This window comes from Anabrus simplex, chromosome 5 (genome assembly GCF_040414725.1).
Source record: "Anabrus simplex isolate iqAnaSimp1 chromosome 5, ASM4041472v1, whole genome shotgun sequence".
Lineage (NCBI taxonomy): Eukaryota > Metazoa > Arthropoda > Insecta > Orthoptera > Tettigoniidae > Anabrus > Anabrus simplex.
The window spans coordinates 256,884,031-256,903,535 of NC_090269.1; the positions used below are offsets into that span (position 1 = coordinate 256,884,031).

The 19,505-nt window shown below is 36.1% G+C and overlaps 1 protein-coding gene across 2 annotated transcripts in view; it reads right to left on the minus strand.

Annotated features, from left to right (window-relative positions):
• The window catches only part of Ddx56 (putative ATP-dependent RNA helicase DDX56), a 234,228-nt gene that overhangs the window by 142,742 nt on the left and 71,981 nt on the right, over positions 1-19,505 (minus strand). For both annotated transcript variants that reach the window (XM_067147356.2, XM_067147357.2), the window contains exons 2-3: positions 2,596-2,757; positions 2,261-2,395 (exon numbers count right to left, since the gene is read on the minus strand). In XM_067147356.2, coding sequence (XP_067003457.2) covers positions 2,261-2,395; positions 2,596-2,757 — 297 coding nt within the window. The remainder of the gene's footprint in view (positions 1-2,260; positions 2,396-2,595; positions 2,758-19,505) is intronic.

Genomic DNA, 19,505 nt, shown 5'->3' on the forward strand with positions numbered 1-19,505 from the left:
ATGGAGATTATAACTGCACTTTTTGTTTCACTAGAATTATGATTCCTAACTTGTGCTCTGCAGAGCCTTTAGGGTTCTGTGTACACTTCCCAAGAGTTCTGCAGCCCTCCAGCAAACAAAATAAATAAAAATGGAATGTAATTAAGGAATGAGAAACTAAAAGTAGAATCAAAATTTAAAAATCTAGAAATTATTCTGGACAACAATGTCATCATCATCATCATCATAATAATCATTATCATCATCATCATCATCATCATCATCATCATAATGTCTAGAGGCAATGCCTTGTCTATGCAACCGTTGTTCTCTATCCTCAGCTACATTTCATTTCATAATACAACACATAATGAAGATTCTCTGCCAAGTCTTGAGGTTATGGAATAGACCTTATTGTTGCTATTACCAATAATGTAAAATCTGTTGTAACGCAAATGGTTGGATTTATTGAACTTTGGAAGACCATTTATGTGTATTGGTTGTAGTTACAAAGTGATGTATTATGGTAAATTTCTAAGTTTAAAAAAAATTGCATTGCATGGACACTGCACAATAGTTCATACATCTCTTTACTTTCCACATCCATACTATCTATCCCCTCTTCCTCCTTTCCTGTAAAACTACTTTTAAACACTTAAGACATAAGGTAGGCCTAAGAGGCTCCATCATATAAACTGATTTAAAAAAGGTTCTGCGCATCAAAACGTTTTAGAACCACTGTACTAGAAGAACTAGAAGTATCCATTTTCAATTAAATAATAAAACTATGATATATTTAACACTACAGTATTTCATCTCTCCATCATAAGACTGTTCTGAATGTGAGGTCTGACAAAAACATCTTTGATAACTCCTGTCTTAAAGCAAAGTATAAAGTCTGCCAAGTATGTATACTTGACATTCTCTATGCCAACAATGTATGTCTCATAGCTGATACAATAGAAGGAAAATTTATAGCAATATCTTGATGAACTAGACATTTCATGTCGTAAATTTGGCTTGGTGATCAGCGTATCTAAGACCCAAATACTGAAGCAACCTGCCAGAGATGCATCTGTATGCTTCAGAGATCTGGTGTCTATATAAACATGACATTCAATATTTGGACAGTTTCTACATGAAATGTCTAAGGACAATTCTGTGAGTGAAGAGGCAAGGTCATATTCCCAACTCTGAGTTCTGCAAAGATCCAACATGTAGAGTCTCTGCTGATGGAAGGCCAACTAAGGTGGCATGAAGATTTGATGCGCATGAATGATGTCAGACTACCAAAATCTGTCTTCTTTTCAGAACTTCAGAGTGGTGAACGTAAGGCTGGTGGTCAGTACCTCCTGCATTACAAAGACGTCTTGAAGCGCAACCTGACGTCATGCAACATATCAGTTAGCAACTGGAAGAAACGTACAACTACGGCGACGGTGGTGTCAGGAGATTGAGATGGGTGTCCATACCTATGAAGATCTTCAAGATCCTGATGCGAAGTGCCATCTCAAAAAGACTAGGTCAAAGTTGTAGTATATGTGCTCCTATAATGACAGTGGACAATTGCACTGTGCAGAGTGCATAAGAATATTCAAGACTAAGACTGGATAAGCTAGTCGTATCCATTCACACTCACGAAAATAATAATGCCAGGATGTTACCATCAACAGATACGTCGAGGAGGACATCATCATCATCATCATCATCATCATCATCATCATCATCATCACAGTAACAATAAAGCCACTATTTATTGCTCGACCTGTGACACTGTTTATGAATAACCTGTTTCACCCATACCACACTGCAAACTGTGGTCGTAAGAAATTATGCCTCTCTAAACAGCTCCGTGCCTATTGTTGAAGTTCACATGACTTTTGCTTGTAGCCTTAGTAGTTCACAGAGTTCACAGTACCAGCATGGCCAGGCCTAGTGTACATTTTCTGCTCTCAGTCAGAGGCATGCGCTCTCACATTGGAATGAACCCAAATGTAAGGTCATTTGAAATTTTGCTGTGAACACCAAGATTACTTCAGCTGTTCTACAGAAAAATTTTAATGCCCCAGAAATAAGAGAAACAGCCATGGTAAACTAGGCCTTTGCTTCTCAGATTTTACTCTTCACAGATATAAGACTCCTTTTCATATATAATACATATCTTATATATTTACAATGCTGGGTGTTGAAGGGCCAAAATCACAAAGCCTGTAAATTAGATATATATTCACTAAATATGCTCATTAAACAGCTAATTATATATTATTAAAAAACCCTTTACCTGAGGAGATATGTCAACACAGCGAACTTCACGGCAGCATTTGTCGGTCAACTCGAGAAAATTCTTATGAATTTGTTGACAAAGTTCTTTGCTTGGGGCTAGGACCAAAGCCTTCACTACTTGTTCCTTGGCCACCTAAAATAAAATATACTGCATTTTATCAACCAAGTTCTCCTTCATATTCAATACTTTTCTCAACTATACTGAAACTTAGGATAAGTGGTGGTGGTTATTCTTGCTTTAAGAGGAAGTACAACTGGGCAACCATCCTCACTTAGAGTAAGACATATTAGTTCATTCTTCTCACATTTGTTCATCAGTAAATGCAATTATACCTGTTTATAATTTAAAATTTTCTGGATAACAGGAATGGCAAATGCAGCTGTTTTGCCAGAACCAGTTCGTGCTCGGAGAAGAACATCTTTGCCTTCCAAAAGCAGAGGAATAGCTTTTTCCTGAATCAGTGTAGGTTCAGTCCACCTCAGCTTTGCAATAGCCTGTTGATATAGAAGACATAATTAGTACAACATACATTAAAATTGTTACTAATTCTCTCAATTTATATCACACTTCCAATTTTTAAAATGGAAGCTATTTTGCAAAGTGGTGTCATTTAATGTGGACCACAAGCTCTCAATCACCCGTTAATTAAAAAAATTCATTAACAAAATCTGTTCAAGTAACAATGAACTTGCAACTTCTGTGTATTTTATTTATCAGTTTGAAATTCTAAACTATAGTACAGACAACTGAATGGGAGAAAATAGTTACCATAGGAACACCACTGTAGAATACAATGATCATGAATTGATATTTTTGAAAAAAGTTACTTCACTAAGAAATAATATTCCTGTGATGGTACAATTGCCTGAAATCCAATTGGCGATTTTTTGTTCTGATTATAGGAAAAACAGTGAAAAAGTTCCATCATGTATAGTTTCTTTACAAAGTGAGTAGTTTTTAAAAATTATTTTACGCTCACATTGGAGCACTTTAATCAATCCATATACATTTAAGTCTTAAGAGTATTAACAACACATTTGGCTTATATTTCTTCTTCTGCTCCCAGAACTACTTAAATATTTCTGACCTGGCTGCCTTTTCTTCATCAGTTATGGTGTACTAAAATTTTTAGTCTAAGTCTCAAGTCTCTGTTTCTTAGGATCCTCTTCTCTTCTCAGTCTTCAAATTGCTGATTGTCAAGCCTAATTCATCTAAATCATCTTGGACTTCTTTGAACCAATTATTCTTGGTTTCACTTTTCCAAAAGTAGTTGAAAAAATGTTTCAGTACCCTGGTTTCTGGTAGTCTTGATATGTGGCAGAAAAATGCATTGCTCCTTTTCCGCATTGTGTCTATTATTGACTCAGTTTCCTGGTAAACAAACTCATTAGGTAATAATCGCCAGTGTCTGTCTACTTGGTGCTTTTTGTTTATGATTGTTCTAAGGATTCTTCTTTCTGTCTTCTGTAATTTATCTGTTGTTGATTTGGTGTTCAAATTGAATAGTGTTTCACTAACATAGGTTGCTTCAGGTTTAATAACAGAGTTGTAGTGTTTGATATTTGCATTTATCGAGAGAGATTTCTTCTTGTAGGTTGGCCAAGTGATACGTTGTGCTTGTTTCTATTTGACTGTTCTATTTTCTACTGATACTTTCTCATTTAAGTACCAAGTAAAAATATCCTCAAGATACTTGAATTTATTTACAACCTTAATTTGTTTGTTATTATTCAGTGTGATAGTTGGTGTTTCAACCTTGAAGGATGGCATCATTTCAGTCTTTTCAAATGAGATTTTTAGTCCGACTTTTGCTGCTGTTTATTCGAGTTCTTCAGTTTGGTGTTTAGCCTCTTTTACACTATTTGCGAGCAGAGCAAGGTCATCTGCAAATGCCAGGCAATTGAGTTTGTTATTTTTGCCAATCTTGATGTTTGATTGGCATTTCTTAGTCCACTCTCAAATGATTTTCTCCAGTGTGCAGTTAAATAGTAATGGTGAGAGACCGTCACCCTGTCGAAGTTCAGTCCGGATTTCAAATGATTCAGGCAACTCCCGCTGAATTTAACTTTTGATTTAGTGTTCTTTATGATAATTCCAATAAGGATGATAAGTTTCTGGTGTAATCCACATTCCTTGAGGATTTTAAGTAACGACTCACAATGGATGCAGTCATACGCTTTCTTGAAGTCAGAAAAAGTGATGACTAACTTTTTCTTGTTTCATGATCTACTTAAGACGGATGATTTGATGTGGACAACTTCTTCCAGGTCGAAATACTTCCTGATATTCTCCAAGTTCTTGGTCGAGTTGTTCCTGAATTCTTGTCAGGATAATTCTAGACAGGATCTTGTATGTGACATCAAGTAAGGAAATCCCCTGGTAAATATGTGGATCCAATCTATCACCCTATTTGTGTATGGAATGAATTATAGCAGTGTTCCATTCTTTAGGCAATTTTTCAGAATTTCAGATGTCTATGAAGTGTTTGTGGAGGTTCTGAAGTGTTTGTTTATTTGCATTCTTCCACAGCTCTGCAACCACTTGATTCTCTCCTGCTGTCTTGTAGTTCTTGAGCCATAGGATATAAACTTCACGGTTTTGATCCGTATTGAATTGTGATCACAATAATAAATTAATGTCATAATGGTCCACCTTTTCAATACTATAATATGCAATTTTTTAAATTACATTACTAAACTATGGACTAGTTTCAGCCTTGGATGGCCACCTTCAGCCTTAATGCAATACATCTAATAACTAAACACATGTACAAACACACAAGTGACAAAAACAAATGTACAAAAATACAATTGACATTAAACTCTGGGATGAACTATGTGTAAAATTGGAAAAATAAATAAATTAGGCTCTAAATTCTTAGCATCTGGAGTATGCTCATCATCCAGACTCTCTCTTGCATCAATATTCATCGAACTGTTAATTCCACCACTGCTAATCATTACAATTTCAATTGCAGAACGGGAACTGGTAAATGTTGATTCTGTAGTCAGATCATCAATTTTCAGCTGTAGGACAGCATATGCATGACTATAATAAAAAATTCACAGACATAAAACAAGATAAGGAAATTATCAAAATCATCAACAAAGGACCCCTTCTTAACATTACTGAAAGCTGCTTCATACATATAGATCAATACTTTGACCCAAATCATAATCTTAATGACATTCCAGAAAAGCCAAATACCCTTATTTGACCTTCAAATTCCGTTTTTAGAAATGTCAAACCAACAAGTCATAATTCAGTTTTTCATAATATTCACAGCACCTTTCCTCAGCAGCCACCTCTTTTCCCCACATCCTTCAGCCCCACCTTAATCCCCCCCTCTCTTTTCCCACACCTCTCTCTTTGCCCCGCCCCTTCCTTTTTTTTGAATCTCACAACCGTTAGTATAAGGCACACAACAATAGGCCACACACCACATGCCACAACGAGAGGTACGTCTCATATAACCTATGCCATTTGACTAACACGCTTTCTCTTTCAATTCATTAATTTTATGTATCATTTATTCACGTTAATTTCATGGACACCGCAATGAATTGTGAATTTATACCAGCCACAAATTAAGAATTGTCAGTATTAACCATATCTTCATGTGCTGTCCTGACAATGTCCAACAACATTTCAGCAAGATTTTAACAAGCACTACAGGAACATCTCATTTTATTTACGTTGGTTTATGTGGAAACACCATCTAGCGGTTCTGCATCAGCGGGTGGTTATTTACAGTGGCGTCCAGTGGCTTGCATACTGCTAACACCACTGAAGTAGATTTGGTGATTGATGATCTAACTACAGAATCAACATTTACCAGTTCCCGTTTTGCAATTTAAATTGTAATGATTAGCAGTGATGGAACTAACAATTCTATGAATATTAATGCAAGAAAGAGTCTGGATGATGAGCATACTCCAGATGCTAAGAATTTAGAGCCTAATTTGTTTATTCTTCAAATATTACACATAGTTCATCCCAGATTTTAATGTCAATTGTATTTTTGTACATTTCTTTTTATGTCAATAGTGTGTCTATACATTTGTTTAGTTATCAGATGCATTACAATTAAGGCTAAAAATGGCCAGCCAAGGCCGAAACTAGTCCTAGTTTAGTAATGTTATCACAAAAATTGCATATTATAGTATTGAAAAGGTGGACCATTACAACATTAATTTAATAATTATTATTGTGATCACAATTCAATACGGATCAAAACCATGAAGTTTATATCCTATGATTACGTAGCCAACCAGGCAAAATATAAAGCCTATTTATATTTACGTCTTAAAGTCAAAATAGCCAAATTGGGCAAAGACATTGAATTTCTCACACAGTGTATCGCTCACAATTTGACACTCAACTTTCTTAAAATCAAGTTTAAGAATCATCATTCTTCTTTTCAAATTACTAAAACCCAAACTAGAACAAATAAGATTTGGCTGAGAGAGGAGATCAAATTTTTTGTACAAGACAAAGTCCTTTTTAATCATAGATTATATGAGGCTCACCTCAAAACTACAAGTTTACTTTTGGATGCTCACTGGAACCTATTTCTAGTTCAAGTTGACAATAGATTATTTATTGTATTATCAAAGAAACAACAAACCCTAGAGACAAAGCTGTATACGTTATTGACCTCCAAGCTCAACAATAACTATGCTAAAGAAACCAACAAAAACACTAGGCCTAACATGTCCAACCAATTTCACCCTCCGATCATAAATTTGTCCAAGGTACCATTGAATGAAGATGAAAGTTCCACTTTAGCCAAGGGCCCTAAACACAATTGGCCTAATTTTAACACTCTGAACACAGCCATCACTACAACAGTAGAAGCAGAATTAGCCATTAGCAAATTGCCAGCAGATAAAGTAAAAAGAAAATTAAACTCCATTCTTAACCCACAGAACAATATTAACTCCCGTAATTCACCCCTTACTACTCATGGCGATAATAGCTACAAGGATTCGATTCTCATACAAAAAGCAAATACATTCTCTCAAAAAGAAAATCAATGATAATAATCTTATAATTACAAAAGCAGATAAAGGTAACACAACCGTCACCGTCATAATGGACACAAATGAATATATAAGCAAAACAAATCAATTTTTTAAAGATAGCTCATTCTTTACAGTAAAGACGTACCCTACCCCAAGAATCCAACATCAACTTAAGCAGACCCTCAAGAATACTTCATATCTATTGACAGATCAAGAAAAAACTAAATTAATTAATATGAACCCAGGTTTACCCACTGCCAAAGCCCTCCCCAAGATACACAAAACTGGCGTCCCCATTCGCCCGATCATTAACTATAGACAAGTCCGTTATATAAAGCATCACAATTCATTCTAAGATTTTTTCAGAAGGAACTATAATTTTTTGTCAAAAAATCTGTCAAAAACATTAAAGAATTGATCAATAAATTTAAAAAGTTTAACATTCAATCCAATCATTCCCTTCACACATTCGATATTGTAAACATGTATCCTAGCATACAAATCGCCAAGGTATACCCCCATCATTCAAAACAATTTAAGCAAAATGCAGCGGGTCTAAGTATATTAGAAATACAGGATTTCATGTCTACGCTTAAATTAGTTATAAGCAACAACTATTTCACTTTCGATAATGTTATTTATCAACAAGAAGGATTGGCTGTGGGATCACCGGTCTCAGGTACCTTAGCCGAGATTTATTGGAGTTTTTGGAACACACCAAAATTGATAACTTTGACAACATCCTTTTTTGGGCAAGATATGTAGATGACACCATAGTAATTATGGATGAGAGCATCACAGATGCTGCTACCACCCTCATTAATCTAAATAACATTAAACCGCATATGAAATTCACACTTGAATCTGAAATTGAAAGGAAAATTAATTTTTTTGAAAACTATTATCAGGCACCCAAGCTACTTAAGATTAAAAAAAAAAAAAAAAAAAAAACCACCAACACAGTCACTACAATCCGTCAAGATTCTTCACACCCCCAAATTCACAAACGAGCAGTGTAGAACAGCATGGTATACCAAGCCTTCAATGTTCCAATGTCTAAAAGAGACCTCAAAAATTAGTTGAACACCATTCATAATATAGCTAAATCTAATTGATACAACGGTTTCTTTATTGAAAAACTAATCAATAAATATAAATAGCGCCCCTCTACCACTTTGAAAAAAGATAAACAAAGCAACTCCTCCTTTTCTATCTTTACGTTCAACGAACAAATTTACAAGTCACCAACATTTTTGAAAAGCACAATGTAAAAGTAGTTTTCAAAACCAACAATAGGAATGCACAAGTCTTACATAATGCCACATCCATAAACAAGTTCAATAGTTTTTCAAAATCAGGAGTATGCGGGATTATTTGCAAGAGCTGTAATTCTTCTCACATCAGACAGACCGGGAGGAATTTTAATATAAGGTGCTCGGAACACATCAATGCCCTGAAGTACAATAAATTTTCAGCTGTAGGACAGCATATGCATGAAAATAATCACAAATTCACAGACATAAAACAAGATATGGAAATGATCAAAATAAAAAGTTACTGAAAGCTGCTTCATACATACAGATCAATATTTTAACCCGAATCATAATCTTGACATTTCAGAAAAGCCAAATATCCTATTTGACCTTCCAATTTCCACTTTTAGAAACGTCAAACCAACAAGTCATAATTCAGTTTTTCATAATATTCTCAGCACCTTTCCTCAGCAGCCATCTCTTTTCCCACTTCTTCAGCCCCACCTTAATTCCCCCCCATTCTGCTCCATCCCCACTCATTTCCTAGATCTCTCCCCTTGCCCCACCCCCCTCACCCCTTGTCAGGCCCCTTCCTTTTCCTTTGAATCTCACAACCGCTAGTATGAGGCACACAACAATAGGCCACACACCACATGCCGCAATGAGAGGTCTCATATAACCTATGCCATTTGGCTAACACACTTTCATTTTCAATTTATTAATTTTATCTATCATTTATTCAGGTTAATTTCATGGACACCGCAATGAATTGTGAATTTATACCAGCCACAAATTAAGAATTGTCAGTATTAACCATATCTTCATGTGCCGTCCTGACAATGTCCAACAACATTTCAGCAAGATTTTAACAAGCACTACACGAACATCTCATTTTATTTATGTTGGTTTATGTGGAAACACCATCTAGCGGTTCTGCATCAGCTGGTGGTTATTTACAGTGGCGTCCAGTGGCTTGCATACTGCCAACACCACTCAAGTAGATTTAGTGATTGATGATCTGACTACAGAATCAACATTTACCAGTTCCTGTTCTGCAATTGAAATTGTAATGATTAGCAGTGATGGAACTAACAATTCTATGAATATTAATGCAAGAAAGAGTCTGGATGATGAGCATACTCCAGATGCTAAGAATTTAGAGCCTAATTTATTTATTTTTCAAATATTACACATAGTTCATCCCAGATTTTAATGTCAATTGCATTTTTGTACATTTCTTTTTTTTTTTCAATTGTGTGTTTGTACATTTGTTTAGTTATTAGATGTAGTAGATTACGGCTGAAGATGGCCAGTCAAGGCCAAAACTAATCCCTAGTTTAGCAATTTAAAAAAATTGCATATTATAGAATTGAAAAAGGTGGACCATTACGATATTAATTTACTAATTATTATTGTTTTCTTGAGCCAACCAATCACTTTGATTACTTATTGAAATCTGGTGGTATAATATTTTCTAGGCTTGTTTTATTTTTTGGATAAGGTTTTCTTTTTTGCTAAATGCTTTACATCGCACCGACACAGATAGGTCTTACAGCGACGATGGGACAGGGAAGGGCTAGGAGTGGGAGGAAGTGGCTGTGGCCTTAATTAAGGTACAGCCTCAGCATTTGCCTGGTGTGAAAATGGGAAACCACGGAAAACCATCTTCAGGGCTGCTGACAGTGGGGTTTGAACCTACTATCTCTCGAATACTGGATACTGGCCGCACTTAAGCGACTGCAGCTATCGAGCTCGGTTTTTGGACAGGGATCACATTCTAAGTATTCTTTTGGTTCCGTAGCATTTAGTAATTCTTTGAAGTGATTGGCTAGAATTTTGGCATTCTCTTGATTATTGTGTGCTAATTTCCCTTGTTTATTTTTCATCATGAGTGTGTGTAGAGTATACTTTGATTGATATTGTCTAAATGTCCTGCAATAGTCCCTTATCTTGTGTTGTTTGAATGACTCATCTATGATGTTTAGGTTTTATTTTTGATGCTCTCTAAGAAAGAGAGAGTAGTTGACTGTATTTAAAAAAAAACAAAAACAGAAATTTAGGTGTAAGAGTTTACAGAAATTCATTCTCATATTAACATATGTGACATATAAGTCAGAGTTCAATGAAATAGTTTAAAAATTAACAAAGGAAATAGAGGGAAGATGATTTAGCAGAGGAGTAAAACTAATTAAATCCAGTTCATATTCCTGGAACTTAAACATCCGCTATTCCCCCCCGCGACTTCCACTTAAAAGTAAAATCTTGTAAGTTTTGTATTTTATGTTTATAAAATTTGATACCTTTTTATTAAAACAATTCTTGTGATAGTAAAAACTGAAATCAGTTAATCTAGACAATTTTCCACAAAATTTGCAGACCTATATAATCAATAGAATTATGGAGCATTAAAGTTGCAGCAGTCTAGTCACTTGGCTCCCATACTCTGTGTCCTACATTTGAATGCTGTTGACTTCCACGGCGATTATCAATTGGGTTAGCACAAGGCAGCAGGAAGGGCATCTGGCCTTAAATTCCTGGCAAAGTCCTAAACTAAGCCTTGGTGCTCTGCCAACCCCAGGACACTAATAATGCAAAATTGTTAATGTCATTCAGAAGGTCTCAAACTTCCCTCCCTTAATCTCCAAAAGAATAAAGAAAATCAGAGAGTAATGTGAACCTTGGCAAAAGATTACAGTTAGATTGAAAAGCTTACAGCATAACTATAATTTGTGACCGGTAATGATTATAATATCTGTGCATTGTCATTCCTTATGAGACTACAAAGAGGCTGCCATTTAGCACTATGGGTAATCCAACAGGTCAATTCAGTCTCACTCCAATGGGCAATGGTTTACTACTGTACTTCCCCATTAATGACGTTCTCCCTGTCCCACTCGGGCAATATAACATTCCTTTCCAGGATACTCAAGTCAGGCTATTCAACCTTCTGTAATTTTCAAAGACATAAAACTAAAATAATCCTCAAAATACAATCAAAATAACCTAATGGACCTTAAAATGCAATTTCATGAAAACTTATCTATAATTTTTTGTATTTAATACATTTTTGTATAATGAATCAATTATGCTGTACTAACATGGCTTAAATAAATATTATACTTCCATAAATTTTTTTGCTTCATTCATTACATCCCTGACCCGGTCATTGACTGGAAAACAGGTTGTAGGTTTTCATTTTCAATTTTTTTGAGTAACTGAACTTATTTATCCTCTCCAGAATGAATGTAACATAACTGCAAATGTTCCTTCAATACATTATTAGAAGGTTGTATTACGAAATCTTCATCAACTTAGTAGTAGAATAAATATATGTTGAATTTTGTTATACACTGATACGCTTTATAAACTCACTTAATTTTCTTTTCTAACTGTCCTACATTTTCAATGTAGTACATCATATAATGGAAGCATGCACTATAATACCAATATAAATGGTCCGTTATTGGACATTATAAATTTTCCAGCTAGCTCATTCTTGGTTGCCAGCGCTTCGCCCTCGTGTGCTAGGGTGGGCTCATCAGTTGGTACCTAGCACACCTACCAATACGCTGGCTAGTGCATACCGTGGAGGCCACTGCGTAGGCTAACTGGAGCCACCGGCAGTGCCAATGCACTAAGAGACTTTGTCTCATCACGAAAAATTGATGCCTGCTTGGCCATCAGATGAACAAATATTTCAGATTCCCTATGGGAATCAACATCTATATCAGCATCCACTATATCGACATGATTACATTCACACCGAAAAACTAAGACTGCAACAATTATTAATCTGGACTGCTTCAGCAACTTGACGAAGTTCATGTGCTACATATGTGACGTGTACAATCTTGGTCTGGGCTTCCTGAAGTAAACGCGTCGATATCTGCAGTGAAAAGAGTGTTTCTGAAGGCTCCAATTCGCAAGAAATTCTCTTTGGATGCAGTTGATAATGTGCCGCTTCTGCCTTCACCAGTTTATACCAGATGGGGAATGTGGCTCGAAGCTGCTGTTTATTACGTTGATTACTTTGAGGTAGTAAGAAAGGTAGCTGAAGACCTTGATTCTGAAGAAGCTGCTTCTATTAAAGAAGCTCAAGAAATCTTAAGCAAAGATGGTGTTCGTGAGCAATTATTTGTTCCAATTTGCATTGCATACCTTCAGCCATCACGAAATTCCAAGAAAAAGGACTACCTCTTCACATTAGTATTGGAATTGTTGAAGAAGTCGAACGATCCCTAATGAACCTAACTAACCAAGTTTTCCGGAAAAATTGCAGAGTGTAGTGCTAAAAAACGCTGGTCTACTTAAACTTAAAAAGCATTTCTGGTGTTGTCCAAGGCAAAGGCAAATTTGAGAGTGCATCAATACTAGAAGTCTCAGATATCAAGTTGGTGTATGCTCCAATTGTGGCATATGATGTGGAGAGTGTGTTTTCAGAGTACAAAGACATTTTAAGCAAAAATAGGCACAAGTTTGTGTTTCAAAACCTATTACGTCATGCAGTGATTAAGTGTAATCGAGACGTTTGAATTTCTTTGAAAACTGGAGCATTTTATTTCAGCACGGTCTGTAATTCTTTTGTTATTTTGGTGATATTTAAAGTCTAACATTCATTTCTTATAATATAAACTGCTAAGTGATATCAAATATATGTTTGTGCTAAATGCAGACTTTAACATTTTGGAGCAAATTTAGGCGCTTTTAAGTGTATAATTATCTGAAGCATGGTGACAACCATTCGTTTTCATGTGATATCTCTCTAGGCATAGGAAGGCTTTTTGTGAAGACACTAGCAGGGAAAACTACTGTAGGTCAAACCATGGTGTTCTTGAGGTTAGAGGGAGATTGGGATTCTTGAACTTTAGAGGTGAGTATTTTCATAGCAAGTTTAGTATCTGTTACTCTGAAGTATCTTGAAAGTGAAAGACAAAATAATCTTGATTAATTGAAGGAAATCAGGAAGACAATTAGATTATGCAGAAAAAAATGTGTAACATTCTGTTTTGAATTATATTCTGTTTGCTAGATGTTACATTATGTCTCATTAAGAGACAGTTTAATAATTTGTAAATTTCAACACAAGAAATGATTAAAACATCACTTTAGTTAAATTATTTTTAATCAGTAAGAGAACAAGCAGTATCGCAATAAAATAACTTGTACCAATTTACTTATTTTAAACTTATAAACTGCTAATTATTTGAGAAGCCTGGAACACATAAGAGAAATGGTTCCTGCAACTGATATCAGTAGTCCTTTGATAAGTGGAGGTGGACTCGCAAGAGCACATTCACACGTGAACACCTGTTTCTCAAGCATATATTCATGGATAATTTAAAATAGTTTCCTTTGTTTCAACCTGTTTTCGTCAATCAATCAATCAATCAATCAATCAATCAAAAGCATTCGACTTTATTGAAACGCCGTTACATTGACAGCTGTTCATTTTGACTGACAAAGCAGGGAGCACACTGGATTTTGTGCTACGATCCTGAAAACTATGCACATGCACAAACTGATGATGTTACGGTTTATGCACACACATTCCCATAAGCGAGGAGCACAGTAAGGTATGTGCCTTTTCATGTACAACCCTCAAACCAGAGATAGGATTACAGTTTACCAGCCGGGCTGAGTGACGGTTGAGGCGCTGGCCTTCTGACCCCAACTTGGCAGGTTCGATCCTGGCTCAGTCCGGTGATATTTGAAGGTGCTCAAATATGTCAGCCTCGTGTTGGTAGATTTACTGGCACGTAAAAGAACTCCTGCGGGACTAAATCCCGGCACCTCGGCGTCTACGAAGACCGTAAAAGTAGTTAGTGGGACGTAAAGCAAGTAACATTATTATTATTATTATTATTATTATTATTATTATTATTATTACAGTTCACCAGAAGGGTCTGCCACCTGTCCTGTTACTGTTAGCCGTAGCCTCCCAGAAGTTACCATTGCATTACCATGCCAAAATATTTTGCTAGTAATTGTGGATAGAAGTTTGCTTTACGTTGTGGTTGAATTGTTTCAAGTTAAATTTGAGTACCAGTAAATGTTGTACAAATAATTTTTATGCTTGCCATTGCTAGGTGAACTTCGTTCTATGTAAAAAAAAAAAAAAAAAAAAGTGTTCGCCACCTTTTAATGTTCACTATAATACAGCACTGTAGTAAAGTTGCTGTGAAGAGACAGCCCTGTTGTAAGGGAAATTTTAAGAATCAGTACCCATCTAATTGCATTGCAGGTAGACAAAGCCATGGCGACCTGTCAAACAACTTACCTGAGGATAACCAGCATGGTTTAACACTTCAGTTATCTCAAATACATGTCAAATTTTCCTCAAAATATTCCCTAACAGGAGGAAAACCGCAAAATATGCACTGTTAAGATAAAACTGCTCCAAATATGCAATTGCATATGCAATATGCAAATGCACAATTATCCGAAGCCTGGTCACCACCAAGATTCTAGATCTACAATAATACTGTAACATCAAGATGGTAATTACCTTCTAATAGGATTACTAGAGATTTGTTTGATGAAAGAATTAGAACCAATAAAAATAAAATAGTAGACAATAACATTAAAAAAACAGAAAATATCATTTTTACCTCGTAAACCTAATATCAAATTATGTAATTAGCTGGTATAGTATTCAATTCATGTATCTCAGCAGGGGAATTTCCAATTTCTGTATTTTTTTTTTTTTACAACTGCATACAATCAACTGTATATTTTGATTCCATTTTACTGGTTACTTAACCAGATTTGTGGTGTAGAGATAACATGCCTGCCTCTCATCTGGAGGCCCTGGCTTCAATTCTTGGCTGGTTCAGAGATGTTCATTCTGGAACAGGATTCACTCAGTCTTGCAGGACCAACTGAGGAGCTACCTGACGTGCGAGGCAGCAGTCTGGTCATGAAAGACAAGCAATATGGCTCAGGATGCCATCAAGCTTAAAATGTGACTCCGGTTTTGATTATACTACAGTGGTTATCAACCCATCAGTTTCTATGAAGCAGCTCTTTTCTAGTGGTTTCAGAAAGAGTCCTCGCAACTAAAATGGGTTGCCGCTCAGTTACTATACCATCAGTCCTCTTATGAAGAATCAAAATTTTTACCTTCACAGAAGCTGCAGGCTCTTATGCACTACATAATTCAAGTCTGAAATGTATATCTTTTTAGGTTTGTGTGTCCATAGAACTGATATATCTTCATGGTAAAATAAAACAACCTGCTAGGGCAAAGCAGGCTTATGTACAATCTAGCAGGAAAAATTGCAATATTTGCAGTAAGTAAAGTATGTATCAAATTATTCCTCTGTGATAATAATAGTTGAAATATAAACAGTTTTTTTTAATATAAATTAAGGTACAGTTATTACCTTTTGATCCCAATAATTCCTGCTTGCATGTATAATTACATGCTTATTCTGTGATGCAGTAAATAAAACCACCACTCATAAAAAGCAACACGGCATTCATTGTCTGATGAGTTAATGCACCTCGAACACTTGCAATGTTTGATGAAATTTGTACGAAGGATTCAATTCAGTCAATATCACAAAGCACATCTTTAAGCAAACATAACACTTCAAAAGATTTTTCTTCTTCTTCTTCTTCTTGCAATTGATTGAGGACCATAATTTTGAGATAATGGGATCTGATGACAAGTAATATGTTCATAATATCTTCAATGTTCCATGTTCTGGAGCATTTTTGAGCATGATGTTCTCTGATATGTGTGCCCCTTCAGAGAAATGCCCAGCAAACTGTATCGCATTTTCTAGTATGCTAGAACCATTAATTAGTAAACTACTTTATACATAGAAAAAGGCACGTAGACCTAACGATGCGTCATAAAAAGTTAACAAGGACCATGTGGAAGCTATAACCACAGGTCTTTTGAGCACAGAATACATCATGGAAGTGTCAGATAGGCGTTAGAAATATGTGAATGTGCAGAATATAGGTTTAGAGGCTGTTTTTTTGCTAGACTCTCCTCTTGTGAATGTTGTGGAATCACACTATTTCGGCGCCGATGGCCTAGATTTGAGGCTTAAACAACAAGCATCATCATCATCATCATCATCATCATCATCATAACTACACTATTTCCAATCTCCATTGACTTAATGACATCTTGAGTGTTTTCAGGCATATCTATCTGAATAGTCTAAATGGGAGCAATAGATAAACTTGGTTATGGATTGCTGTCATTGGTCTCGGCTTTCTTACACTCAGACTCGAACATTCTGGGCTTGTTAGTTTCTCTTGGACTTTTTTTTTCTACTAGGTCTTGTTTGCGGTATACTTCAGCCATCTTTATAATTATTAAAATATTGAGACATTTCAGAATTTCTGTTTTTGCAAAATTCTCAATTACTTCACAAGTTCTCATACATCTAGGCAAGTTTTCTTACAAATATTATAACAGATATCAATAGATTTCACACAGATGAAATGAACATCTTTTAGTAGAGTGCTGAGTTACACTAATTTTACTGTAAGCTCCAATTTCACCACAAAATGGTGGATGTGCACGCCATTTAAGAGTTCTGAAATAACGGCAATACCTCTGTTAAAAAGTGTCTGTACGTTTCACCTGTTATGGTACCATCAGTGAAGTATGGTCCAATTACCTTGGCACCCAAAATCCCACACCACACATATAAAGGGTGGACCATGTAAGCTGAGATTGTACAATATTTCAAAAACTAAGCGTTGTATAAAGAACTGTCTGGAATAAACATTGCTTGATATTAAGGGTGAAAGAGCATGCTATTTGTTGTTGTACAATATTTCAAAAACTAAGCGTTGTATAAAGAACTGTCTGGAATAAACATTGCTTGATATTAAGGGTGAAAGAGCATGCTATTTGTTGTGTTTTTTAAATAGGAAACAACAATTTTTATTTTGTTTTCCCATTCCTCATACAAAACTACACAGCTTTTTCATACACCATTTTTATAAGTACATGGTTCCGTCCGTGGTGTAGATAATGCAACATTGATGACAGGTAGGTACACAGAGTAACGCTAGTTATTGCATACGCATTGGACTTTAGCATAATAAATTTTCAAAATGATGCCCTTATACCTCAATGCATTTTCCAACTCTGTGAATGAACGATTGATGTGCCAGTAAAAGAATGTCTCTGTCAATACTGGCACAAGCATTTTGTATGCGCGCCTTCATGTTGTCTGGAGTCATTGATTTTTCACAATACACTCGATCTTTCAGGTAACCCCATAAGAAAAAGTCCAGGGATGTAAGGTCAGAAGACAAAGCTGGCCAACTGACGGGACCTGTGCGTCCTATACAATGATCACGGTAATTGTTATTTAAAACATCCTGAGCAATATATGCATAGTGCGAAGGGCATCCGTCGTGCTGATACCACATTTGCGTTCTGGTTTCTAACGGTACATCTTCTAACAATAACGGCAATACCTCTGTTAAAAAGTGTCTGTACGTTTCACCTGTTATGGTACCATCAGTGAGGTAGGGTCCAATTACCTTGGCACCCAAAATCCCACACCACACATTAACCGACCAAGGTTTATAGTGTTCCACTTCTCGTAAACAATGTGGATTGTCCGCAGCCCAATAATGCATATTGTGTCAATTTGCTTTACCATAATTTGAGAATGTACACTATTCACTAAACAATACTACCTGAAATAAGTTAATATTAATCCACAGCCTGTCCTGTGCCCACCTACAGAATGTTGGTCTATTCACAAAATCATCACCATGTAGTTCTTGATGTAATGGCATATGGCAGAGACGGAATTTATTCCCTTTTAATATTCTGAAAACATTGCTTTTGGACATTCTCTTATTGGTAGCTAACACGCGAGAACCGACATGGGGGTTGTAATTCACTGCAGCTAGTATCGCAACTACCCTATGGTCCTCCATAGCAGATCGTCTGTGCCCTGTTCTCTTTGGCTGGACATGCCTTCTTCAGTGAATTGTTTTATCACACGATAAAATGAAGCTCTTGATGGAGTTCTTCTATCAGGAAATCTTCCAGCGTACACAAGAATAGCCTGTTCCACATCTCTAAAAGATTCCTCGTAAATGAGAACCATTTGCACTTTGTCTTGTTGCAAGTCTGCCGATTTCAACCCACAGACAACTGTGTATGCTTCAGATGTTAAACGACTTGCATGGAACAGATGGTTGTTACTCTGTGATCACTAATTTGTAGTAGGAACATTACCAGTGGGTCCGCCTGGACTCGTAGGCGATTGAAAGTAAAATAACAATGGATACCAGGAAACTGTCCTACTGCGGAAAGTAAACAAAACAACGGACAGAGTGTCTCATGGACTCCTTGCTGTAGTGTTATGCTGGACTGTGCCGAATGGGTCCAACCATTCACTGCGCTCTTTGAACACATTCATGTCATTCGTTCATACGTTTCATTGTTATGTACATGTTTATGAACAATTGCAAAGTGCTTTATACAAAAATTATTTAGTTTTGTATGAGGAATGCAAAAACAAAATGTTTGTTCCCATTAAAAAAGTCACGTGACCCTCAAATGACCATCCAAACATTCTCCAAACAAAACATGACAAATAGCATGTTCTTTCTCCCTTAATATCAAGCAACTTTTATTCCAGGCAGTTCTTGATTGATTGTTGTTTGTTGTTTAGAGGGGCCCAACATCGTCATCGGCCCCTAATGGTACAAAATGAGATGAAATGAGATGACAAATTAAAAGTCCAAAATCCTCCACTGACCAGAATGAATGGATGGATTGATATGAAGTTAAAACGATCAGTGGATCCGACCCACAGTGCCTTACATGCACAGAAGCTGGCACAAAACAATAGTAGTACGGACCAAGGGACTGCTTCTATAGCAAGACGCTGAATCGATTAGAATATGCTCGTTCTCAAAACGGGTTCAAAATCCAGGTCATCGGCCCTCATAATGGTATTTATTGCTAGAAAA